General features: G+C 40.6%; 1 protein-coding gene across 5 annotated transcripts; it reads right to left on the bottom strand.

Moving 5' to 3' along the window:
• Window positions 1-189: 189 nt before the first annotated feature.
• ulk2 (unc-51 like autophagy activating kinase 2) lies at window positions 190-27435 on the bottom strand. 5 transcript variants are annotated; one of them, XM_058413587.1, is made up of 27 exons: window positions 26398-27435; window positions 23168-23260; window positions 23013-23054; window positions 16968-17000; window positions 15756-15792; window positions 14507-14680; window positions 14243-14316; window positions 14042-14143; window positions 13785-13843; window positions 13577-13659; window positions 12899-12949; window positions 12720-12808; window positions 12375-12546; window positions 12217-12277; window positions 9498-9647; window positions 8269-8414; window positions 7925-8008; window positions 6438-6709; window positions 6156-6352; window positions 5535-5644; window positions 4487-4621; window positions 3866-4077; window positions 3314-3492; window positions 2897-3015; window positions 2392-2549; window positions 2171-2306; window positions 190-1678 (listed from the first exon to the last, which is right to left on the bottom strand). In XM_058413587.1, the coding sequence occupies exons 1-27, from the start codon at window positions 26485-26487 to the stop codon at window positions 1614-1616; spliced, it is 3123 nt and encodes a 1040-aa protein (XP_058269570.1). In that variant the 5' UTR covers window positions 26488-27435; the 3' UTR covers window positions 190-1613. The 5 variants fall into 5 exon arrangements, with proteins under 5 accessions (XP_058269570.1, XP_058269571.1, XP_058269574.1 ...); XM_058413588.1 differs by having other exon boundaries at window positions 23168-23257; XM_058413591.1 differs by lacking the exon at window positions 26398-27435 and adding an exon at window positions 22229-22437 and having other exon boundaries at window positions 23168-23262.

The raw sequence follows: 27435 nt of genomic DNA, 5'->3' as shown, positions 1-27435 counted from the left end.
CTCTGTGCACCAGTGACTTGGAGTGACATCTACAGGCTACAGGACTGTGCACGGATTCAATAGGACATAAAAGGCGACAGGAGAATATCTTTCTGGAGTTTTTTCCTGCCTGTACAATGAAAGATTTGTGACGGTAATGATAATGATAAGCACAAAATGATAGCAAAGAAGAACACACTGGAGACAGCATCAGTGCCAGTGCAGATCAATAACACCAGGAGGTTCTTATTAACACATGTACAGGTGAAAGCAGGCTGCTTTTGCAGTGCTTTCAGTTCAGTTTCTTAAACTGGCCTTCATTGTGCGCACACACCTATATATATATTTACACAGTATCATACATACACACATATATACATATATCACTCACACACACACACAGAGCCAGGGAAAGGCTGAGCCAGCTTGGCTGCGTACTGCTTGGCAGAGAGAGTTCACATTAGCATTTCTGCTTCGTATCCATATCTGGCTGCACTCCAAAAGGAATGTACTTCATAGAGCACAGGGTTTCTGAATTCTGAGCTGCCGTGCAAAGACAAACATGAGGTCTCTCCCTTGAGGGCTGCATAAGAGTCTGAATGGCAGTAGTGGGTACGTATCAAACTGCTAAAAAAAATGACTTGTGCTCCTGGATTGAGTGGCAGGGAATCCCATGACAACTCCTACAACTGCCTTCATTCCATAACAAACAAAACAAAACAAAACATCGCACATGCACATTCAAATATTTACACAATGCAAATGTCAGTTTATAAAAAAAATAATAAATCCAGTATTAATATAAACATAATGCATGTTATCTATATTAACAAATGAAATGAAAAAGTAACTACTCAAGTATCTTGACCGTTATTTCTGATGAATGTCACGACTGACCGTGATCGCAGAGAATGCTGGGAAAACTCTCATTCCTGCACATGACAAGCATTTGAATTTCTCTTTACAGCCTGTTGAGCCAGGCAGCAAGTCAAGCCATTGAGAACAGCTCAGTGTGGGTTTTTCCACCTCTTTTCCACGTCTGTTTCAATAAAGTGCATTTGATTTAAACAAAAAAAAAAGAAAGGAAAAAGATTATGTTACAAATCTCAGACTGCTGTGCTAAAGACAGCTGAGTAAAATGCATGTGCGTGTGTGTGCTAGTGTAGTCCAATGTCAAGAAAAGCATCCAAACATAATGATAACACTAATATCCTCTTAAAACCAATAAATAATTGCAACACCATCACAGAATACAGTATTTTAAAAAAGTAGTTTTAAAAAAAAAAGAAGACCAGTTCTCAGTGTAAAAAGAGGAAAAAGCTAAAAGAGGTGTTCTGAGGAGAACGGCTGAAACAAACAGGAGACGGCTCGCCGAGTCCAGAGCTTCTTTCTTGAGAACAGATTCTGTATTGTTGTTGCATTTTATCTTTGGTAGTGATTTGGTGGAAGAGGTCCTTTATGAAAATAATAATAATAATAATACTTCTGTTGGTTCAGGTGATTTCATGAAAATAAGAATCAAAAAAGGAAAAGTGCTCTGGCTGCTACGAAGTTGGAGAAGTGGGAGTGAGAGGATCCTCTAGTCTGAGTGAGTTGGAAGGAGGATGGACCCGGTGGCCAGTGGTGTGTGTGTTCTATTCATACAGCGTGACAGTACAGTAACACAGCGCAGAGATCCTCCGGTCCACACTCGCCTTATCTGTTTACAAACACACAGGAAAGACACAATATCAGCATGGAGAGGACTGGAACAAAGAGAACACACAGTGTATGAGTTCCTGCTACAGAAAGAGGCTCTCAAAGTTTTGTAACCAGACTCCTTTTACCGTACAATACATTTCACAAATCCCTCAGGACAGATTTATTTTATAAACATAGACCTTTTTATTCCTGAACTTGTTCCAGAAGAACACATTAAGTCAAAACATTATTTCTAGCTTAACTTTTGCCCAAGTGATTTCATTTTGGATTAAATCCATTCAAAAGTGACCAGTCAAACAGGCTAATAGCTATAAGGACTTAACAATAAATAGAATTTTGATAACATCAGGTTGCGATGTTATGAATAAATCAAAACTCAATGGCCAAGCTTAATAGACCTTTGATAATCCACACACTCCACTTTGAGAAGCACACTCCTTCAGTCTCAGTGTGCCAGTTTACGGAATATTGTGTGTGCTGTGATACTCACACTTGGTGACGTTCTCTACATCTGCTGGATCCTGTAGGATCTTTGTGAGGCCCTCCAACAGCATAGCAGCTTTGTTATAGCGGTATGCAATGTCCTCGGTCTGCTGGAACATTTCGTCCAGCGCTGCCGACTGGACCTGTCCCAAACACAAAGACTGTGTCAGTCCTTTACACAGAGACAAGACACATGTACGAGCACATGCTATTGTCTGTCTCGCTCACCATCTCCACAGCATGGTTGTATATGAGCTTCTCAGCGGTCACGCTGTTGATCTCGTCCACAAAGCGCTGCTTGTCTGAGAAGAAATGGTTCAGTTTGTCCGTGAGCTGGCGGCACAGGGAGATGCAGCTCTTGTAGCGCTCATTCAGGCTTTTAACCACTGCAGAACACACAGGAGCAGAGATTGGTAAATGACATTTGTAATTATTTCTGTCAAATGTCAGAGCTTATAGTCACTACACTATTTTGGAATAGGGCAGAGGTTCCCAAGCAACAAGCCACAGATCTGTATCAGGTTGTAACAGCGAACCAGTGAGGGCATTATGTTTCCTACAAAGGGGGAAAGACTGAGAAACATATGAATATGAGGCTAACAAATGAATCAAAAAAGAAAAACTATTAGGAAAGGAGCTTTCTGAACATCTTACATGTCTTTACTGTGTGATATCCCTGTCCTTATGAGGACATTTGGTCCACACACACACACACACACACACACCTGCTCACCTTGTTTGACAGCAGTGGAGGGGTTCAGCTTGGCAGACTTGATCTGAGCTTTGGCCAGGTGCAGAGAGGATGCGAGCAGCTGAGCAGCCTTCATGTACAACACCAGCTGCTCCACTTGCCTACAGTGGGTGATATGATGGAGTATAAATGAGTGCTGGAATATGTATGCTGTGTAGTTTTGCATAAACATGTGCTCTAGACTTTCTGATACTACATATGTTACCATTTGAATAAAATACATTGTGCAAGTTAAAAATAAAAAAGTGATACTGAAATTAGAAATTCAAATCTAATCTCATTTGGCTTAGTTTTACTGAGAAACAATAAAGCTAAGATGTTTTTAAAAAATATCAGGGTGCTCTGTAAATGTATGTGTGTGTGTGTATGCATATGTGTGAGTTTGTGTGTGTATCTCACCCCCACTCCTTGCTGAGCTGGCTAATCTGGTCCACCACCACACTCTCCTGTGGAGGGTAAAGCGAGGCAGCAGAAATGCCAAGGTCTGCTCCACCTGCTCTCACAGCAGCCATCTCCAACACACAGTCCGTAAAGGACAGCATCATCCGTAGATGCATTAGTGTGTCTGTGTGCTCTCTCTGCCAAACCACACACACACATCTGTCAATGTACCTGTTCGAGGGTCAGTCTGTATGAACTATTCACTATACCATCCTCAGTTTTAATATATTAAATACTTATATATTGTGAACTACATAACAGATTATACTAAGTAACAATTAACTCTTTCAAAACAGGGATACTAATATCTAGTCCCACTTCACTACAGAGCCTAAAATTTGCCCTACCTGAACAGCGAATTATCAGGTCCATCATGCAATTGATCAAGTTTGTTAGTAAGAAAAGAATGAAACTAAGTGCCGTGGATCCACAGGACTGTAGCTGAGAATCCAGCTGTACAGTGAATTTACCCTTCCTTGCATTAGTGTTACACAAAAGGTAGCTTCTTACCTCCATCAGCGTCTCCTCTGGGAGCTCAGGGGCCTCAAAAGTGATAAACCCATCAAGGCTGGGTGGAGAGGTGCCGTAGGGGACATAGCGTAGGCTACTAGGGGCTGCTTCTGCCCCAGGAGGAGAACTACCCATGGCCATAGCAGGAGGAGAACCCATGCATACCTTTCCACTGGTGGAGTACAGAGAGCCTGCTGAACTGTTGGACCCCACTGTGGAAAGACACACACACACACACACACACCAATATATAAATCAATGCACCTACATGAACAAAAAATTTAAGTGAATGGGCTGGTGGTATTAGAGTCTTCACCAAGATTATACCACAGACCCAGCTGCCTTTAACTCCCTATTAGTAATTTAGTAGTAGATTATCTTTTGAGGCTTTGAAAACTTACATTAGTGCCAAACAAATAAGGCCCAAATAAGCATTTGGATAAGTTAAATATGATATGGCTTATTTGTCTGTAAATATATAAAGAATCTGTGCAGTAGACAGTAGCACACATCCATTGATTTCCAGTGCCAAACTAAGCACTATTGCTATTTATGAAGCCTATGCTGGTGCTGATGCTGCTGGTGGTGGCGTGGTCAGCAGAAGCGAGGTGAAGCTCTCACCTGATGTGGTGCGAGGGCGTGTGTTCAGGTGGCTGCAAGTGGGAGGGGTGCTGCTGTTGGGGGGCGAGCCTACTGTGAACACTACAGTACGGGGACTCGCACCGCCCACTGCCAAACCACATGACCCTGCAGGGGCTGAGGGTGGCACACAAACACACACACACACACACACACAAACACAACACAGGGGTCACTCACAAACTCAGGCCAAGACCCAGGGCAGCATTACACACACCAAAAGCCAAATGCAGATGCAGAGCACAAGCTGTGCAGGAGAAGCCATAGATATGGAAACATACTGAATGAGATTTAGGACAATGCAAACCTAACAAAAAATAACAATGGAAAACATCAGAGATTCCATGCCATGCCTTATGTTCTTGGCCATTCAATGACTGATATCTAATTTAATCAGTGTTCTTTCTGTGTGCGTAAATTTGAACACAATGTTCCTGCTTTGGTCAACATAGCTGGGGAATTTGTAAAACATCATCAACACATTCTGCAACACATCATATCTTGATGAAGCAGTGGTTTTCTAGCATTTTTAAAGTTGAAAAAGACTTTAAAATGTTTTGTATAACCATTTTGTACAAATAGCAGAAAACAGACAATGTAACCACTGACCCTTCTGCTTAAAGACAAATTTTCATCTGTTTTGTTTATAATATGAGCAATTACATAGTTGTAATCAGCTATGTACATAAAGAAATATTGGACATCAGGCTTAACAGCATAAACATTAACACTTTTTTTTGTCATCATTCATTTGTTGGAGTAATTCAATGTTGATTTTTTTTAATGCTTGATGGTTTTTCTGTCAGATTCTCCTTAAAACCTTTCCTTGATCTACTATATTTGATCCAAACTTGATCTACTATATTTCAGGTGTTTAATCACACTTACTCCAGACCTATTTTAGAAGCTGGAACTACACAGCATCAGTGTAGGCAGAGCTTGATTGGCCAATTATTATATAACAGCAATGCTTACTTGCTATATAATCGCGATAAATACATGCTATTATGTAATGGCAGTGATGAGTTACCTGTGTCCATAGGTCTCTCTGTGTTGAGGCTGTCTGTACTGCCCTGGTATGTCTGTCCTCCCAGAGTGATTCTTACAGGCTGCTCTGACAAACGCCCTGTACTCACAGACCTGAAGATAAAAGGCATACTTACATAGTGGCAGCATACGTACTGTGTCATAAATGTATATTCTGTAGTGCACAGGAAGAAATGTTCTACATGAAAGCAGTGCCTGGTATAAAAGGAAAGGCATCACTGAGAGGTTGTGACATGCTCCAGCATGCAGCAGTGATTCTGATGTAAAACAGGCTTAGTCTGCAAATCTACTTTCTCCTATTCAGACACATTTAATGGAGTTGTACTGAAGGTGATTGAAACTTTATTGTCTCTTTTGTCTGACTTACATCTGAGTGAAAGCTGCCCACGTCCTAACTGCTCTCTGCATAAAATTTTTGTCAAACCTGGTTTTATTACATCAGCCTCCACCTTTCTAAGGATGTAGTGTATAAAGAATGCCACAATAGCAAATGTAGGAATCATATCCTGATGGCATGAACAGTTAACCCATTAGAACTGCACCGGGAGGAGGATCCATAAAAACATTAACTAAAATATAAGGAAAACTGTGAGGTTTTTTGTACCTGCCAAAAGTAGTTTTGGAACTCTCTGAAGCCGAGTGTCTCCCACTGGGGTACGGTGACCAGTGGTGGGGGCAGATCTCCCGGGCATCAGTGGACATCTTACTGGAATTGGGGCTATCCACTATGCCCTGTTGAGAAGCCAAGGCCATGAGGTTGCATGAGGCCTGAGTTTTAGGGATTTTGAAAGGAGCAGTTGTCTGTAAAACAAGGACAGGTCAAATCATGGTGAGTCTTGTAACATGCACAAACCTACTCTATACGTTAAGTTTTCATCAAAACTACCTTGGTTGGTGAGCCAATGATGGTGGGAAGGGGGGATTTCTGTAGCCAATCAGATGTGCGGGGGGAGGAGCCAAGGTGCTTGGTGGGAGAGGTCCCCAGGTTGCCAGGGCGTCCCAGCTGTGGTGAGTGTGTAGGGGGATAGGCTAAAGAAGTAGGCTGAACAGGATCGGAGAGCTGCTTGTACAACTTCTGCTTGTTTTGGTAGACATCGGTTAGGGTAGGTGCGCTCTGGAGTCGGGCACCAAGCAACTGAGACGAGGGCACGGGGGAACCTGTTTAAGCAAAAAATTTAACATTAAAATGAATTGTCACTGAAATCTCTGTTAATATTGCAGTGATTTTCCAGCCATTCTTTCTGACTGACACATTGCATGTTATGCCCATTAGATGGCACCACCACCACATATGAGCTCTCTATGCTTCAGGGGACAGCCAATGACACTGCAGTGGAAGAGGCTACTGAGTTCATTTCAACTTGACTTCAAACTATGAACTGTATTCCAGCATGTAGAGTTCATGACCACTACTGTAAACACGCACTCCTTGACACACACCGATTGTTTTGAGAACAGGTGGAAAAAAGAACTGCTCTACACCAGAAATACAGTTCCTGGAAGAGGTCCTGGGTTGCATTTCCACTGCACTAAAAAGACTATGATTATTACGTACAACTGCAAGAGTCATGTATACTGTGTAATGGATCTGATGAATGCATATTGATTTTGCTTTGCGTTGTGAATATTATGTTAACAACAATGTACACTACATGGCCAAAGGTTTCAAACCCACATGTGATTCTTCCCCAAACTGCTGCCACAAAGTTGGAAGCACATAGTTGTATAGGATGATGTTGTATGCTGTATTACTGGAACAAATAGGCCCAAACATATTCCAGCAAGACAATGTCCCTGTGCACAAAACAAGGTCTAATAAGTCATGGTCTGGCAAGGTTGGAGTCAAAGAACTTGAGAGTCCTGCACAGAGACCTGACCTCAACCCCACTGAACACCTTTAGGATGAACTGAAATGCAAACTGCAACCCAGGCCTCCTTATCCAACATCACTGCCTGACCACACAAATGCTCTTGTGGCTGAATGAACACAAAAAAACACAGCCACTCTTCCACTAAAACCTAGTGGAAAGCCACCCCAGAACAGTGGAGCTTATTATAACAGGAAAGGGAACTAAATTTGGGGTGTTCAAAAAGCACATATGGGTGTGTCAGGTCAGGTCAGGTTTCCACAAACCTCATCATATAGTGTAACTTTTTAAAAAAGCAAAAAAGCCAAAACACAATTTATGGAAAAGCTCACAGGAAAATAAAAGAGTTCTAGGAAATATGACTGTACTGAAACAGTGTAATCAAGAAATGATGTTTCCTATAAAGACAATCCCACAGACAATGTGACCCAGAGTAGAATTCAAAGGAAACATAAACTCTCATGGGCATTTAACAGGCTTTTCACACAGCATGTCATCCACTTACCACCGGATGAGCTGCGGCTTCGTGCCTCATGGCTGTGGGGATGTCCACAACAACAATGGCCCAGCTGTTCAGGAATAGTAGCCACTGTACAAAACACACAGACAGACATGTCGGGACATGTGTGCTAAAGCAAACAAACTCCTCCCAAAAAATTATACAACTCTATAGTAACCTCTACAAACATTAACAGAGCTACATAAAGAGAGAGGTGGGGGGTGGGATAGTGATAAAGGCAAAAAAAACAAAATTAACAGAACACCAAAGAATACAAGAAAATCAAAGAAAGGAAAGGACATGAAAAAAGAAAAGAAGAGATGAATGAAGAAAGTGATGGATGTTCTTACCCAATGGAGAAGGTGAGTAGGGACGGGAGCTGCCAGTGGAGAGTCTTCGACCCACAGTCTGAGCAGCATCAGCAGGGCTGGGGGAGCCAGAGGCAGCTTTTGGAAATCCCATAGGGCTGGTGTTGGAACGTCGCACTGTACCAGACCTGCAGTACAACAGCACAACATCATAATATTACAATACATTCACTCATCATACTATAGATATTTAACATACAGTTTCAATTTTCTAACTTATAATACTGGTTTAAACATTTAGCACTTCCTATCACATGAACCAAAATACAAAATTTAATACAAAAAATGACAACTTCAGTAATTTTCAGAACACATTTCCATAAATGTTTCATGTGTACCATTACCACCCAAACAGCTAGTTCTAAATGCCTGCTGTAATTGTCAGCAGAAAATGGCAAGCACCAAAAGCATACAGACACATTTCTCAGCCATCTTTCCTTTGCCTTTTCTTAAACTTACCAACTAATATCAAAATCCTTACGCTGACGCAGAGTGCCTGCTGTTCCAAGAAAGCAATTAAATTCTTTTGTATTCTGTCCTGCTAAAACTTGTTGGACATTTTGTACAGATATCCCAGTAACACTGAAAAACAAACATGAGTCATGAAATGATGGTGGCAGTCGTCTCATACACACTGGTATGCAGTTCTCTTTACCACAGCCAGAAGCAGTGTGGTCTAATGAGGAGCATGAAGCCACGTGAGTGAATCCAAGAGTCTAGGATGGTGTGTTTAATCTTTGTTTGAGATGCAGACAGGAGAACAGAAGTGGGGCAGCAGCTGTAGCCTGGCAGAAAGCACAGACTTGGGGCTGTTAGGGAGGTGGTGGAGGTGGAGCTGGATTAATCTCTAAGCTCCCTCTAGCCACCTGCCTAAACCAAACCAGCGACATACTGAGACAATCGACCTGCAAACAAAAGCTGCATCTTTCTTTCTCTTCCTCTTTTTAACCGCTATTGACTATTTTATCCCAACCCCTCTGCTCCACCACCACCCAGCTTTTGTACTTTTATCGGACGGTCACAAATTCGATACCACTGCAAAGACAAAGATGATGAACCCTGGACACTAAGTCTTTTAAAAGCATCATCCATTCACAGGTTGCACAAGAAAGCATAAGGTCTGACCTGTAGTTAAGGTAACGATCTGACATAACACAACACACAAGGTAGTGCTTAACCCAAAATCTGATCCCTATTGCAAAGTGTCTCACCTGGGTGAACCATAGAGGGTGGTGCTGGGGCTGCTGGAGAGATTCTGCTTGATCCGCTGGTAGTTGCGCACCTGAGTGGGCACAGGGATCGGAGTGGTCTCCGTTCGAGGTGACACCACAGGGTTCTGGCCTGAAGAGGGTTGTGGCTGCCTGCATAAAGTTGAAGAAAATCCATCTATTCAGCATGTTTCAGCATGAATTTCACCATAGTGGCTGTTGAACTGTTTAAAAAAACCTTTAACAAAGAAAGACATGCATATTTATAATAAAAATACGGCTAAAATAAAACCAAAACTAACAGGAGTTAGAAGTCTGAGATAGTTTTTGTTTCTGACAGAATGTTGTAGGTAAGCTTGTTTTCACGCAGTATAAAAACCTTTTCCTGTATAAAGGGCTTGGACAAGCAGCAGAGGGAAGAGAAACCATGTAAACACATGCATTTCCAGCCTATCAGCAAGAAAGGAGGGGCTTAAGGTCTGGCCATGTGCAAATGAAGGCTGAGCTTAACTGGACCTCCCACTTCCACCAGTCACACAGAGAGGGAAAGAAAAAGCTCATTTGCAATCTTTTGTTTTCTATAGGGTACAAAATGTCTTTGAACAAAAGTCATGTGTGGGTCACAGGTGGGGTACAATGTGTTATGTAGAGCTTATAGTGAGGAAAGAAACAGCTAAAACATCAAAAGTGTTTGGGAGAGCAGAGGAGGGTCATAAAAGGAGGAGCAAAGCCAACATTATACATAAGCCGGACAAGGTCAGGAAACTACACAAAGACAGTCTCTTTGTTTCAAAGTCAGTTCATCATGTCATGGCACAACACGCAAAAACAAATCTGAGAAGGAAAACGTAGCTCAAACTGGTTTCCATAAAAACCCACACAACAGATATTTCCCAAAAAAAAAACTGGAAATGTAAAAAAAATTAAATATAAAAATTCCTATTATAAATACTTCAGGGCATAACAAAAACAACAGACAGAAGAAGCAGCGTCTGAGTTTCTTTATCAACAGGTTTTCAATAAAAGCCTTGTCTTATGTGCATGTTTTTACAGATTAGTGTGAACTGACACTTTAGTTGTACATGCCTGCCGGGAGGCAGCACTAGGCTGCTTGCTCCTGAGAGCCGCACTGTCGGGAATCAACACACAAACAACGAACACGAGGTGCTACAGAGTGCACTTTATGGGAACACTGTGTTGAACTGCAGCTCATAACTCCAGGAAAAGTCAGCAGCTCTCCTGGAGGAGGTGGCACGCTTTCAAAGTATTGCATGAGACTTCACACACAAGTGTTGAGAAACACTGCATGGCCTGCCGCTCAGCCAGATCACCCACATATGCGTACACAAAGAGTGTCTCATACTGCACTCAGAAGACAGTGGAGGGGGCAAAACAGTGCGTGTGTGTGTGTGTGTCAAAGAAGAACAACACGGCTAAAATGGTTTAACCTGGGGCAAAGGAGGAAGTAGTTTTACAGTAGATGTACTGAAAAACTACAATGAACTGGGTTTTGATCAGAGGTTTTTTGCTAATAATATACATTAAAATAAAATAAATAAAATAAAATACTACTGTTAATAAACTATACAAATCTCCCAGAATGAAACAACAGTGTTGTTACTGAGGGTACCTGATAACCTTGCCTTGGTAACCTCATGCAATTTGATAAAGTTTTTGGATAATTACATGCTACAAGTCAGTTTATAATCAAATACTGACTGATAAATTGTCTGTGATGCTCAAGAGAGAGGAGTGCTTACAGACTCTGTACAAATGACAGCGAAGAACGTTTTGAAAATGATTGAATGATCCGTAAAAGACATTAATAAGAAACTGAATTCATTAATAGAACTGTGTCAGTGATGATTCTCTGATGAATCAATGTCTCCCTGACATGAGGTAAAAATCAGAGACTGATGTGGATGACTGTTTATCAGTTTGTAACTTGTTAATGTGGCAGTTGCTGTTAATGTTGTTAATTGCATGCCTTTTATAGAAATTGAAATGAATTGTGATTTTCTGCCTTTTTACTTTTGGGTGAAACCAGATTTGACCAGTGTCCTGTCCATTGCCTTGTCCAGTGTCTTGTCTGTCAGATGGAATACTGTAGTTTGCATTCACGTGTTCTCATCTAGATAACATGCACGTGATTTAAATATGCAAAACAGGTTGCTTTAACTTCCACCTCTATCAATATATCATATTTTAATCTGTATTTTGTCTCAGGTTTAGAACAGTAAAAATAACTGGCACTTATGACTAAATGGTTTTCATTCTGCTAACATTCACAAAAGGTTGTCACCAGAAACACTCTCTTTTACAGCCTTGTGATTCACACCTTTGCTGAGCTACGTCAGCTAGCTCTAGTGCAGAAATAGTAGATGCATCACGCTAGGTCATGTTCCCATAATGGAATCTGCTGTCTTTTTCACCTTCATGACCAAGTAACTTATGACTGAATATATCTGCACTGAGAAGACATGCAGAAGCACATGGAAATTCACATCTTCCTGGTGCTCTAAATGAAATACCACAAATATAATGCAAAACCTAACTACTTTAAATTCATGAGTGGTATTAATATAACCATAAATTAATCTTTACTGAATAAATAGTAAACTGTTGTCACCATTAAATCCTCTTAGTTTTTTTATAACACATATAACACATGGTTGGTTGGAGTGTGTGTGTGTGTGTTTAATTCATTAATGTTCACACTCACCCTCCACACAGCAAAAACTCACTGGATGGTCTACGGCCAGTGGCCCCAATTGGCAAGTCATCTAACAAGAGTGAGAGAGAAGTCAGTAATGCCCAGTGCACACAAACAGCTGACCATATGTAGTACCAAGAGTGTGTATTGATGTAGGTCTAACTCACAGGACTGTTCTCCAGACAGGTGAGGCACCAATACAAAGTCATCTGTATCACAGGAGGAGTTCTTGCTGCTGGTGCTGCCACCTGACTCTTTAGACAGCTGCAGATAGTTGGGAGGACCGAGAGGTGGAGAGGAGAGCACGTCTTCAGGCAGGGTCTGCATGTCCGGCAGCGACTGCATAAAAGAAAAAGACAGTGACGTGGAAGAAAAACAATGGATTACCTGGAGTTGAATCAGCATCAACACTGTTAATCCTCTCATGCATCATAATATGATGGCATTCACCTAACAGTGCAGAACAGCTGCAGTGGCATGGCAGTTTAGATGGGATAAAGTGATTAACTCACCGGAGGTGAGGCGTAACGGCAGGAGGGCGAGCTGCCGCAAGTGCTCTCCGACACGGAGCTAGGGCATGCAGGCACTGGCACAGGGCAAGCTTAGAGAAAAGAGTGCAAGCACCGGTTTAGTTATCAGGTCAACAATTCTCTGGCTCTAAAACATGTTACTATGTGATCATTATTCTCACATTTTTTGATGTTTGATGTTTGCTCCAAGAATGGATGGCTGAAGAATGTGTCTAAAAGGAGTAAAAAAGGCAGAGTGCAAGTGAGTAACAACATGCATTTACAAATCTCCTAAACAAGACCTACAGAGTTCCTGGATCAGTTCCCGCTGATTTTAAGTCTCAACTTCATTGTAGGAAGCACATTCACAATATAACATGGCACAACAAAGAGGACATAAAGGAGGTAGAGACTGAGTTGCACTGTTCTCCACCGTTTTACTTTTGCTGTGTAAATGTGATGGTAGCAATAATGTAACTTTCTACAGAAATCAATGTCACGCTTTGCAAAATGCACTACATTTTTTGTTTAAAAGCAAAGGAACAGTGAAATGTTCCTCTTTACCAGCGATGCAGCTCTGCCACTAATAGAAAACATCCTTTAGTAATTGCTCATTTGCTAAACACAGGTTTTTTAAATGCTGGGAAATATCCTCATGCACTCTATGCTTTATGGAATTGCAGCCCATGAACCAAAATCAGGTCTGTTGCCTTGGGCCAAAGTTAATGAGTTCCTGAAAAAGTTCCTGGGTTCCATAAAAGCTGAAAATGTGCCATATATTGAAAAATACACATTTCACTAAAATTAATAATAAAAAGCAATTCATTAATCACAGCCCAATATAGACAAGCTGCACAGACCAAAATCCATCCGGTCCTTCTGATTCCTCTGTAGTAAACCCAGTAGCAGATCAGCAAGGGGAGGAGAAGTTTCTCTTGGGATGCTAAAAGCAGGAAGGAAGAGCTGTTTAGTTATGATGTAAATAGGAGCTGTATTACAGTCTAGCTTTGAATGTTATGAGTTGCATCTCCTCCAGTAAACAGCCTTGTGAGTAATGTTGCTTCTTACTTTGGCACCAGTGTCTTGTTTTTCTCATAGAACATCCTCAGGTCCTGTGGGCTGTTTGCCTATGGGAAACAGAGCAGAAAAAAGTTTCTAATACATACAGTGTCAGGCATTTGGCTGAATTACAGCAATCTGTTCTACCATAATGACTTGATATAAGAATGCACCAATGCTGTGGTCTTCATAATGATACTAAGAAGTTTCTTGTTAAACAGGAAAAAGAACTGGACACGAGAAAAAAAAGAACACCAGACTCTGACCTGAAAGGGTGGCTTCCCCACGAGACACTGATAAATAACGGTCCCGATGCTCCACAGGTCTGCTTTGGCATCATAGTTCTGGGACATTATTACTTCTGGAGCCTGAAGGGGAGAACATGGGCATAATCAATTAACCACCACCAAAAATATGTCAAAGTGTCAAAGCAGCAGTGAGGTGTGCTTAGACCTGAGGGTGCTCACCATGTACATAGGCGAACCACACAGAGTAGCTGCCATCATGTTACTTTGAAGATACCGTGCAAAGCCAAAGTCAGCTGTAGAATGCAAAAAGTGTCTGTTAATATATCTGTTTATTAAAAACACCATTGTCTTCATGTTATGCATTTTACAGACAGAAATCCCTCACATGAATGATGCCCTATATCATACATCTAAATAATCTTTTACAGCCTAGCCATATGTGCACAGCATAGTAAGGAGTACATCTGAGGCATATCCAATTACCGATTTTAATTCGGATGCCACTGACGCTGGATTTCTTGCGGCCAGTGTAGGACAGGAGGATGTTCTGAGGTTTGAGGTCACGGTGGATGATACCCTTGCTGTTGAGAACACGCATGGCTGCTGCTATCTGCTGGAGGAAGACCCTCAGGGTGTCCTCCCGCAAAGTGCCCTTAGCTGGAAAAACAGAGAGGTACTGCTGCTGAAAAAGCCATTTCCCCACACACACACTCCAACATCCACAACCCCTTGCTCTGACAGCTGATGAAACACGTGTGAGCAGCTATAGACAACATAATCAGAAATATACCCTGCAGCATTTTAAGGCCATTAACCTCTAGACTGATGAACATACATTTTGTTGACGTTAGTAGAGCTGCTTTGTGAGATGCAGTTTTACCCTGCACAGATTTGGTTGCTGGTCCCCTGTTACAGCAAAACATCACTAAACACTGAGCTGTTAAAAGGATTTGATTCCCTTTAGTCTCCTTAGTAAAAAAAATGCAACAATAGTCATGGTGGATCCTGCTGTATGTGTTTATCACAAACAAATCCCACTGTAAACAGACGTCTTTTATAACATATTTATTATAGTGAGTCATAATTCACAGGCGGGAGGGTGTGAGACTCAGACATGCTGCACCATGCCATATGACGTTGTAGGAGTTGCCTGAACCAAACTGTTACGTAGTGATAATAAACTCCAATCACACACAGGACTGAGGTTCAGCTGTTCATACTACTAGGCTACTAGGGTTCAGTACTAGTGTTCAGCTGTTCTTTATCTTGTGCACACACAGTCACACAAACAAACTCTTCAGGAGCTTGGTGGAGGTCACCTGACTAGTCAAAACAAGGCCATACAACGTCACCTCGACTCAGGCTATAACAGAAGTTGAGGAACCTTTTGAAAGATGGCCAGCTCAAAAATGGTACAAAATACTTTGGAGAATAAACATCACCCTGATCACTATGAAAAGGAAAGCAAATCATATAACCCAATTAATATTTAGCATGTGAATATGCCATGCTGAGCTCTAAATATACATCTTAAAGTAGACAGCTGGTACCTCTGAGCAAAAGAGACGTCACTGCAAGATGACCTTTAGAACTGACTGCTGGGGTCAGACATATGCCTGTTCTGCACATGAATTAGCACTATACACTACAGTACACTACAGGACAGCGTATCATCTTTATCATTTTTACCCAAGGTGTGAGGCTACATGCAATAATAATATGAAGTGCTTACCTTGTAAATAGTCTGCCAGATCTCCTCCATTACAAAACTGTAACACACACAAGAAATGCATTGTGAATTTCAGCATATGTCACTACATAAAAAATATAAAGTCACATACATTAGTGAGGCGAGACAAGGATTTAGAAATATAAGGGGTGGAGAGCAAGGCAAGCATAAAAATGTGATCGTCAATTAATCTGATCTGAAGTGATGCGGCGTTATATCTTCCTTCACACAGGGGCAGTTAATCTTCTTATGACAGGAAGTGTGTAACAAGAAGAAAGGATATGTATACGGAGTTCTCCTTATAGAACAGCATTATGCACTGCCAAAAGGTTTCGACATAAGTGTACTCTTTCTTTCAGCATGGGCCACTGATATTAGCTACTCAGATTCCGTGCTGATGAGACTGTTCTTAAAGTCTCTGTTTAATGAGATTGACTTGTCAGCATTACAGAACTGTGTTGGCTAAATAAGGGATAAAAACACTGGTCACATGCTGTTATAAGATGATTATCAGTGATGATGAATGTGACATGAAATCCAGCCCAAAACTGATTGTTTTCCAATAACAGCATCTCCTGAAGTGTGTTTTTCCTCTATAACACTGCAAACTAAAAAAAAACGTGATTACAAATTTTAATTTACTGTTTTCTCCCACTTAACATTAAGACAATACAAATGCAGTTTTTGTCAGACATGCTGACACTCAAGACTCAAATGTTATAAATATTATATAAACATGTTTATTTATTTATTTATTATTAGGTTTAGTTTATTTGGATCTTCCCTCAAACACATCCCTGAATTATTAATATCGAAAAATAAAACACATTAATAAAATTCTGCATTACCGTCACAGCCATTCTGTTATAGAATCAGATTTAAGAATTGAACAGAACTGTGGTATAAAGACTAATAAACATTAAGTAATCTAGACTTGGGCAGGTGAGTAATCTCGGTGGTCATACACACTCGAGTGGCCACTTATTTTATCAGCAGGACAGAGCTGATATCGAAGCTGATATTTGTTTTTCAGAATAGACTTCCCTGTAAAGGTATTTTTAGTGTGGTGGTCAGTTTGTTTTTCTTCCAACCATTCCTGTATTGAGCAACACTGGTCACTGGGTCGACATGAATATCAAGGACTTGAGGAAAGAAGACAGAAAGAACAAGAGGAGAGGATGATGATGATGATGATGATGATGATGATGAACTTACCTCCATTACAAGGAAAACAAAATTAGGTGTTTCCTGGAAGAAAAGAGAAGACAGCATTTTATGGCTTAAAAACACATCATATTTAGAAGCTCATAGCTTATCAGACATCATTTATCTTTATCCAGACACATTTACTGGTGTATAGAAAGGGAGCGCCGGAACAGGATAGAAATTAAAACCAGGAATAGTGTTACCATAAACAAGGTCTTGCCAAGGGTCAAAATCCATATAATGTTTTATTATATATAGGCCGTCAAAAACACTTTCGCTATGAAACCTGCCATTTATTACAGCTTGAATGCATGAGTTGAATGCATGACACATTTCAAATCCAGATGACTGAGGCTCATGTTGGGATATGTACAGAGGAAGAAAGGCATGACACCAAAACAGCAAGCAAAGACATATATATCATATGATCACCAATTTCTATATTTCCTACAGTTTTATTTGGTAAATACATTGTTTCCACTGACTCTGTGGTCCATTACACAAAGAATTGTGACAGGTTTTGAGTTAGGAATTTACAGTAAAGACTACAAGACCAGCAATCAATGCTCCAGCTGCCATCCTGGCTTTAGCTCCTCCCCAGAAATCTCATTAACTCCCTCTCACTGGCTGATTTTCTCACACACATTTGTATGCTGAATGTGAACTCGAGACTATTCATTTGGCTCAGTCAAAGAGGGCAACAGTACCCATACAACCCACTATTCATCTCAGCAGCAGAGGAAAAAATGCCATTATTCTCTGTTAATGACTCCTTCGACAAGCCTGGCTTTAAACCAGCTGAGATTCACTTTATGTGAATCTAAACAGTTTGGTCCATCCTCCCCCACTCTTCCTCACACTGATGATGAGGCTGAGTGTCCTTCCTGCTCCAATTCCACTGTGGTTCCAGTTATGGGATGTGCAGGGGGATTAACACTGACCAGGGAAACATGTGACAGTCAATAACTGACTGTACTTTACAGCAGTCAGCGATTACATAAGCAGTTGTTAAGAGTGAGAAGTGGCTATAGGGAAAAAGGGAAGAGCCAGGTAAATATGTCTAATCAGTTCACCTCTGGACAGAGGCATACTATCTGTTATGAGGATGATGTGGAGCTGCCTCACTTTACATTCTGGACTCCTCAGCATGCCTGCCAAGTGCTTTCAGACAGCACACACTCATAAGGTTTGGTGTGATAGGACCTGGTGATCAAGTGTGGGTTGGGAAAATATTAAAAACAAACAGCACTACGTCCAAAACTACACACATACACACACACAAACAGAACTGCCATGATCTCCCAGGCATTTCTGCTATTTCAATTGGCAAGAGATTGTGCTTGGTCTCCTGCCTAATAAATGATGTGTGACTAGGACTCATAGTGGTAGTAGCTATTATATAAACACAGACAAGTTTGCAGAGAACCTCCATCTGAAGCAGAGAATAGATCAGATACCACATCTTAAAAAATAAACATATATACATGACATAGACACACTTTGTTTAAGTTCAGTCCTGTACCCTTATAATCTCTTTAAGTGAGGATTAACAAAAGCAAACCAAAAACATTGTATTTCCGCCCGCATTTTAATACACTTGTAAGAGCTACTCGAAAAAGTAAGTGCATGGGTTGTAATATGTACCAACTACAGGCTTGGAAGCTTTTCAAGACAATGTTGTCTTATATTATCAGTGTACACCTATGTGGGCTCGCTGAACATTCTGATGCAAAACCATGTGCATTAATATAGAGTTGGTTGCCCCTTTCAGCCACAAGAGCATTAGTCAGGTCAGGCACTGATGTTGGGTGAGGAGGTCTGTTGTGCAGTCAGTGCTCCACTTCATTACAAAGGTGTTCAGTGGGGTTAAGGTCAGGGCACCTTGCCTTCATGAAGCTCACTTTGTGTACAGGGCATTTCATGCAGGAACAGGTTTAGGCCTCTCAGTTCCAATGAAAGGAATTTATAATGCTACAGCATACAAAGACTTCCAACTTGTGGCAACAATCCATGGAAGGCCTACATAGGGGTGTGATGTTCAGCTGTCCACATACATTTGGCCATAAGAATAGGGACAGAAGAAATAAAATGCCACTGGACAATATGTCATAGGAAAATGATTAACCACAGGATGTTGATGCTGCTTGCAGTAAAGTGGTGTTAATTTTACCACTCCAAATTGCATTTTCCAATAAGTTCTCCTGTACAGCAGCAGAATGACACTTTTTACTTTAATGGGGTAGATTTGGCAGCTGTGAGGAACAATCATACGTACACATTCATGCTTAAAAATACACACATACACAAACCCATATACTGTACAACTCAAAACCAGTGCCTTCATCTCTCCTTCCCACATGGAGCCAATAAACACACACAGCCTACTCTGTGATTCTCAGTGAGCAGATTCATGGAAGGAAGCCTATGAAAGACTAAAACAAGGGTTTGTGATGTCAACCTGTAGTTAAATAATAATGGCAGAACACGATGCACTTCAGATTATATTAAGCTATGTGACTTGGTAACATTCCTGAAAAGCACAATCCCAAGCCTCTGCTGCACCTCCTTTTTTCACAGTGTGTTTGTTCATACACACCCCATCCCCCTCTGCTTTCCAAGAACTGGAGAGAAAACTATGGAGCAAACCCTTACAAAAGGGACACTGTGTTCCACAACAGGAAGTTCAGGTTCTGCTTTGATGAGTCGATAGGAGGACTGTGACTCTCAGAATTTACAGTAAACAAACTTTGAACCTTTTACTTGCTTTCTATTCTGATCCTTTGTTCCTTCTCTCTTTATCAGTCCCATGTGTCTCAAGTTCATTTCTGTCACTGTTTTAATCACATAGTGTGTCTGAGAGGTGAACATTCCATCTATACATTATGGGTTTCAGATACAAAAATATATCTGAACATTTTAACCTCTCTATTAGAGGAATATGTAGGCTTAATATAGGCATTGAGCTCCCTGTTCCTGTTATTACAGAGCATCGAGCCCCCTCCACACCACCAAGAGCTTTGATTGGAGCTATAGAGCTCTTACTACAGGGCTATAATTAAGTCTGCTCTGCTCAGACAACCCCATTCAGAAAAAAATTCTGCAGAGAACAGTACCATTAGCTCCTTAATTTTAACTCAAAGTGAACCTGCGCCATAGGTATAGAGATATGTTTTTTAACAGCATATTCAGTTGGACTCCATGCTGACAATCATTATTCAAGCTTCTCATACACATTGTCTTATAAGTTGTTTTTAGTAGCTCTGCAGACGGCTTGTTGTTCACATTCACAAGTGACTTATATTAATTTAAAGCTAAAAAATGCACAATAAGACAGAGCCACTAAATGCATTTTTTCTAATAAAATGTATACAGTGGGAGCAAAAAAGTTAATCCTGATCTCTCAATGACAGAGGTAATAAATCGTGGCACAGATAAGCTCTGAAAGCCTTAACAAAGAACAGTCATAATAGGGCTCTTTGAAAGCACAGAAAGATTGTGGGAGATTCCTTGCTCCCCAATATTACACATTTGATTATGTGTATCAAAAATTAAATTACAGCCAATCAATAAACCAAGTCATAATAGTTCTGCTGGGACATACAACGCATTTGCAGTATGTGTTATGTTGTTAGTTAGTATTTTCCATTAAACAATCACATTCAATAACTATCAGGGCTCATGATTTACACATAATAACCAACACCGCTCTTTTAAATGTCTATCAGTTGACTGAGCATGTGTATTTATAGCTGCCGGTCAAATATCACAGCACGTGGTATCCTGACAAACAACTAATGAGCTGCTGCATGCTGTTGCAGGCCCCTACTTCTCCATTTCCAACGTGGAGGAAAAGCATTAAAATCAGCTGGCACGACAATAACAAGTTAGAGCCACGTTATTTTTCACTTCGCTACAAAATCTGCCCGGCAGCATCTTTTTGGGAGCTAGGGAATACATATATATTCAACTTTCCTATAATACAGACTACAATAATAGTAGCACAAAGACTCCATTTCCATCAGGTGATGAATGGGAGATATGATGGAGGCATACAAGACAGAGTGACTGATACTTAAGTTAACGGATGAAAAGCATAGCTTAAGGGCCACTGTCAGCACTGCTGTTCCAGAGTGGGAGTGTTACATAAGGACGCTACTGTATGTGGGATGAGCTGGGAACAACTCTCCTCTCCCAAATCCGTGTGGAAATCTGGGTCTATTTTCTCCTCAAAGCCAGAAGACATCATGCTACTGAATCCAGATGAGCCCAATTAAACCAACAGCGCTGGCTTTTGTACCTCAGGCTGCTTCTCAGCATCCACTCGTATTCATCTCGCTGTAGATATAGGCGCACACATCAATCTTTCAGCTGAGGCTTAGAGCCAGTGGGGCGACACATATCCATCCTCCACCATACCACAAAACACTAAACATTTCTTGAATAAACCATTGTGGAATAACTAAAGGGAAGCAAGAGTACTGAATAAACCCGTGTATAGTTTGTTAAATTTTATTCTGAGCCTCCAAGACTTTTATGTAAGGGGAAAAATGTCTTCTCCATTTGCTGTATGTAGAATTGTTCTTTCAGAACAGTCTTTAATTTCATTAACATATAATCATCTTTGAACAATATTAATATCAGCAAATGTTTGGGTAAAACATGAGGATAAAATGTAGGTCAGGATAAGCCTGGCTGAATCATGTAAGAGGAGCCTGAGTGATAACTAACCTTGTGGGACTATGTAACTATGTAATAAATAAAACACATCAGGGCATAATGTTATAGGAAAATAATCAACAATGGGGTGCTAGGATGTGAGGTACTGCTACTGCTAGATCCTAGGAGTGCTTTATTTCTCGGATACCACAGCGATTTGCCAACAACAGTGCTTTTTATGGCTATTTATATAGCTTTTTAGAGCATTTCATCTTGCAGAACATCTGTGAGACAAGTTCATTTCAGTTTTAACTTATGTTACAGCATTTATAAACACTTGTTCCCTGACCAGCCTGTCACTTTTCTCTCTCTCTAGAAGTTAACAAGACACAAACACAACTTGACCTGCTAGTGATGTATTGCAAATTAAAAAGACTCTCCAGTGGTGAAAAACGTTTTTACTGTGACACTAGAGACTCCTTCCAGAAACATTACACCTAAACATTAAACAGAATATCATATTTATGACCATATCAACAATTAAGTATTTTTTTTAATTGTTAAATTAACTGTTTATTATTAGAATTAAGGTGAATACCAAAATGTATACTTACGCACTATTCTTTGCTATTTTGTAGTATAAATAGTGTGAGTAGTGTTCACACTGCAAAATTCCAATTATCCTAAATCCCAGACTTATTCACCCAGACAAGTGAAACGTGGAATTTTGGACAATTCATGGGATCACTGGAGTATGTGTTTCACCAGTGGAGAGTCCTTTTAACAGTACATCACCAGCAGTTATGTTTGTGTCCTGTAACTTCTAAGGAGAGAAAAAAGACTGACTGGTCAGGGAACAACTGCACCTTTCCTGCACCTTTCTGAAGCTGACGCTGGATGAGAAAAAAATTCCAAGACGGCCAACAACATTCCACTGGACCAGACATCTTTCTTTCTTTAAAATTGCATGACTTATGTTTCAACATTTTATTCTTCTTAAGCTAGTGCTGTCACAAGGGGCTTTTTATTTTTGACTAGTAAAAAATGTCAGTATTCCATTTCAGAGAATACCACACCCTCCTACAATTCATTACATTCACTACATGGTATAATACATAGTGAACAGTGTAAGTGCATAGCATAGTAGTATGTCATTTACGACACATAAAAATTTGTGTGCAGAATTAATGCAAGAGGAGAAACAAGAGAGAAATCTATCATTTATATTACAGCTAGAAATAGAGTCAGAGCTGCTGTTCACACCTGCAGATTACCACCTTCAGCATTCAGCGGCACTGTGGTGTAGTTTCTTATTTAAAATCCGAGAGGAGATTCGGTTTTGACTCAGAGTTTTTGTGAATGAATAGCAAAACAAATCTAAATGTAAAGTTTGCCCACCTGAACATCATAGAGTGCCACAATGTTCTCATGCTGCAGCTCCTGGAGAGAAGAAATCAGATATCATTTGTAACAAACCCCAACAGCTGAGCTGCTGATCAGGACAATCTGAACAATAATGAGACTCTGTAACAGAGCCTGAAACAGCAACTCACCTTCAAAATTTTGATCTCCTTCCCAAGCAGAATCTGAGACTTGGAGAGGTTCTTTTTGTTAATGCTCTTGATGGCCACCTCCCAGTCTGTCTTCTGACAATGGATTGATATGAAAAAGAGAGACACCCATTGATTAAACTTCGATGATTCACAGGAAATGAAAACAAAGACAGCTAGAACGATGGCATATTTTAAGCTTATTTTAAGTCTTTTTTCATTCACAAAGTTAAACTGCGCTGATAGGTCCTTCCTTATAGCTGACTTTATTCTGATTTATTCTCTAACCCATGCAGAGGACACCTGATTAACAAAAAGTATGTCCTGAATTCATTTATTCCACTTGCACCACAGCAATTTGCTGATGATCATTAATTAATGACCCATTATACTCATATACTCATACGTCATTCCTTCACAACCTCTTTAAGTTAATAAGCCGAAAGAAAACATAGCTTGTTATGTTTCTGAGGAACTGAAAATGCACAACATCCTGAAGACTCTACTGAGGTGGAAAGCTTACTGACACTGACACTGGAGACTCCTTCCATAAACGGAAAATAAACATTACAGAAAGCATCACCACATCAGCTATTACACTTCTTTTATTTTAGAAAACAGCAATAAATGTGTTTGTTATTAGGCTTTTTATTTACAATGCAAGCTCTTGTATTGAATTAGCTGTTATAACAAGATATCGTATTTATATATGTGCATCAATATACCCCTATGATGTGCGTTACATTCAGCACTACTGTCCAAGCTGTACTTATAAAAAAAAAATCATAAACACCTTATGTCCCGGCAGATCTGCGAAATCAACAATGCTCTAAGTGAACTTAACCCATAAAGGAAACGTAGGCAAGAATTGCATGACCAAAACAGAGCTTCGGATAAGTGGAAGTCTGTGAGTAGAGGACATTAATAGGAGATGTTCCTGTGTGCCCTGGGTCATTGCCTACATGCAAGAATGACATCAGTCAGGTCATTTTAATGAAAGGTTGCTCTGCAAAGCATGAAGGCAAAAAGGCATAGACAGGCCATTTTTATAGAGACGCAGTCTTCTCAGCAGAAAGAGCCTTTTTTTGAGGTCAAATCATTTACACTTCAGCTAATCTCATCCCATTTAGCCTTTCCCAAGGTTCGGTTAAACTCATCCCTAATATCCAGTACACATCATACAGACAAGTGCGTGAATTAGACAATAGGTGTACAGAACAGTCCAAATAATTAATGAGTTAAATGTACAAGGGAATCTTTTAGCCACTCCTACCAATAAATAAGCAAACTGAATAAGAAATCATGAGAAAGAACATCAACCTTGCTTCCCAAAGGTGTAATTATTAGTTGATGACACTGAATCAGTCACACTCTTGGCCTGGTTCAGGATCGATCAGACATGACATTTTTATTACAGTGTAAATTATAATAAGACATTTTCTGTCCACAATTCTCCTCATCAGCTGTGTGCTCTTGTCGTGTTATGGGTATAAACTGTTCTCTGTTATCGATTTCATAACACAATCTTCGCAAAATATCTGGCACATCTAGTATGTTTTGATTTTTTTTTTGTGTGTGTGTGTGTGTGTGTGTGTGTAGCGTACAACTTGCCATGAGCCAAATGAGCGTTGGGTTTCTTCATCATCCCTCTTGGCGTGAATCATGGTCTAACCCTGGACCGTTTAGTTACAAATCCAGTTAACCAAGAACTTGAGTAGTATCCAAGGGCAGTAAATCTCTTACATTAAGGATTCAGTCCCCTGATGTAAATGATTTAACAAATATTGCTAACAACTCTGCTAGTTCCTCTTCCAGCTGTGGTTGTGGTGGAATTATGGTGTAAATCCATTGGGAGTACAAATGGCTAACAACAGAATCATAACTGCAATTATCTCACTAAAAAGTCAAACCTTTATCACACCCCTCTTAATCATTTCATTACAAGTCATGCTTGTTTAATTGATTTATTCCGCGCCTATTCATGACCGTCTGATGAAACACACGCCACAATTGCTCACATTACCGCGTGACACAGAAACTGAACCAGCCGCTGCAGGGAAAACCTTACAGGTACAATGCAGAAGGACAAGTTGCGTCCTTATTATGTCCAAGTGCAAAATCTGTGATGTGTCAACACATGCATTCACAAATACTAAAAGGCCAAAGGTTTGTGGAGACCTGACCATAACACTGGTGTGCTTGTTAAACGTCCCATCTCATTCCAGATCTAGTCCCAGTTTGCTGCTGAAAAACCTCAATTGATCTGCGGATGTTTTTTGCTTGATTTTTTCACTTGATTATGGTGCTCATTCAGCCATAAGAGCATTTTTTAGATCAGGCACTGATGCACAGAGAGGAGGTCTAGGGTGCTGGTAGAGTTCCAGTTCATCCCATGGGGTTGAGATCAGAGCTCCAGAACACCATCCTCAACAAACCATGTCTTCATGGTTGCACTGTCATGCTGAAACAGGCTTCTGAGGTCCAGCAAAAGGGCAAATGTAATGCTACAGCATATGAAGACATCTTAAGCAATTGTGTGTTTCCAAACTTTGTGGCAGCAATTTGGAGAAGAAAATATGTTTTATCTAGTCCTATATTAATCCAGGATAGCCCTCGATACTGATACTCATCACCGAATTGGAGCATCCTGTCAAACCTACCCTGATGCTATTGATCCAAACCACAGATAACCACTGACAGATAAGCTTTAAAGAAATTATTGACTCCTTACACACACACACACACACACACACACACACAGGCACTAAAATGATGCTGATGTAACATTTGAGTAACCATCTAGTGACATGTCAAAAGCCTCACGTTAGATATTACAACTCCATTTTGCTTTGTTTCATAACGTTCATAAAATATAACTAGAAATAAATTCTATGTACGCTGTTTTATACAGTACAGTGTATTAAATGAGTGTTTGTCTCTTGCCATCCTGCCTCGCCAGCAGTCTCAATGAAGCTGTTTTTATGAATGAATGATGCAGGTGTCTCTCCACTGGCTGAGATAAACACATTTGTTGTGTTGTGTTCAGCTCTAATTTGTTCACAGTAGTTATAACAAACGAATATTGTAGTTATAGCTGTCCATAACAGCGTTATAAGCCAAGAAATTCAGATTTCCAGCACAAGAGCTCTGACCCAGATTTTAAAGCCGGAGATGGTTACTGCAGAACCAGAGGGGAAAATATATATACATAGACATGAGTTTCACTCACTCACCTTTTTATGTCTTCCCTTGAAAACCACCGCGAAGGCTCCGTGTCCTATCAGGTCTTTTCGGCTGTACTCGAAGTCTCCAACCGTCTCCATTTCTGTCCAGAGAGTGTCCGGGGATAATACAGAGGAGGGCTGAGGGGCAGTTTTAAGCACTAGCTGAGTAAAAACGCAGGGCTGAACCTGAACACGGCGTCTTTCCTGTTACCCATACCCAAAGAGCTCGCGCACACAACATCAATAACGTTAGAGCAGAAAGCTACATCGCCTTCACAGCCTAGCTAGCTGGCTAAACTTATGTGAAATATATACAAACAACACTAGCCGAGTCCTTTGTGGAGTGTTTAAGCGAGCAGACGCTAGCTAAGCGCAGACTGCAGTAATAATAGATGGGGAGTTGAAGCAGCTAGCGAGTTCCCCTGGATGGCCTAAGCTGTCATTTTCTGACCCAGTTAGCACTGAGCTAACCACTGCTTTGTGTTTCCGTTGGTAGCAGTCGTCAAATACCGTCTACCTGCACGGTGTCAGAGCAGTGTATCGCCCCGGTGGGCTGTGACTCAGTGCGCGAGCTCAGGGTCAGTGTGAAGCCCATCGCAGGATTCAGACCGTCCAAAGGTCAAAATAAAACGGACAAAAGCAGCATTGTGCGATACTGGAAATAATTTTGAGAACGCTTTGAGACTAATAACGTATCTGTGAACGGGCGTATAAATTAACGGTGTAACTACAAAATGCGATGCAAATCTAATCGATTATTAATCCGATTCTAATCTGCACAGTTCCAGGAAATAACGGGAAAACGCTGATGCTCAACATCCATACACACAACTAGCTAGTTTATTCAGCTCTGTTTATTTTTTTCTCCTTTTAGTTTCCTCAGTCCTCACAAGACAATATAATTCCTATCTGTCTTTAAGCAAGCGCCTTTGTTTATTTGTTAGAAAATAATAAATAAACTAAAAGAAGGCATTATCAGGTTGTTGCTGCTCCTCGGGGTCTCAGCATCACCGTACTGACCGACTCTTTCTGTGCGCGAGACTTGAC

Source organism: Hemibagrus wyckioides, linkage group LG17 (genome assembly GCF_019097595.1).
Source record: "Hemibagrus wyckioides isolate EC202008001 linkage group LG17, SWU_Hwy_1.0, whole genome shotgun sequence".
In the NCBI taxonomy this organism is placed as follows: Eukaryota; Metazoa; Chordata; class Actinopteri; order Siluriformes; family Bagridae; genus Hemibagrus; species Hemibagrus wyckioides.
This window is presented reverse-complemented; position numbering and strand designations above follow the sequence as displayed.

Coding starts and splice junctions, on each gene's coding strand:
- ulk2 (XM_058413587.1), bottom strand. CDS start 26,487: ATGGAGACGGTTGGAGACTTCGAGTACAGCCGAAAAGACCTGATAGGA. Junction 23,261..26,397: donor TCAAGGGAAGACATAAAAAG/GTGAGTGAGTGA, acceptor ATCCATTGTCAG/AAGACAGACTGGGAGGTGGC. Junction 23,055..23,167: donor AGGAGATCAAAATTTTGAAG/GTGAGTTGCTGT, acceptor TCTTCTCTCCAG/GAGCTGCAGCATGAGAACAT.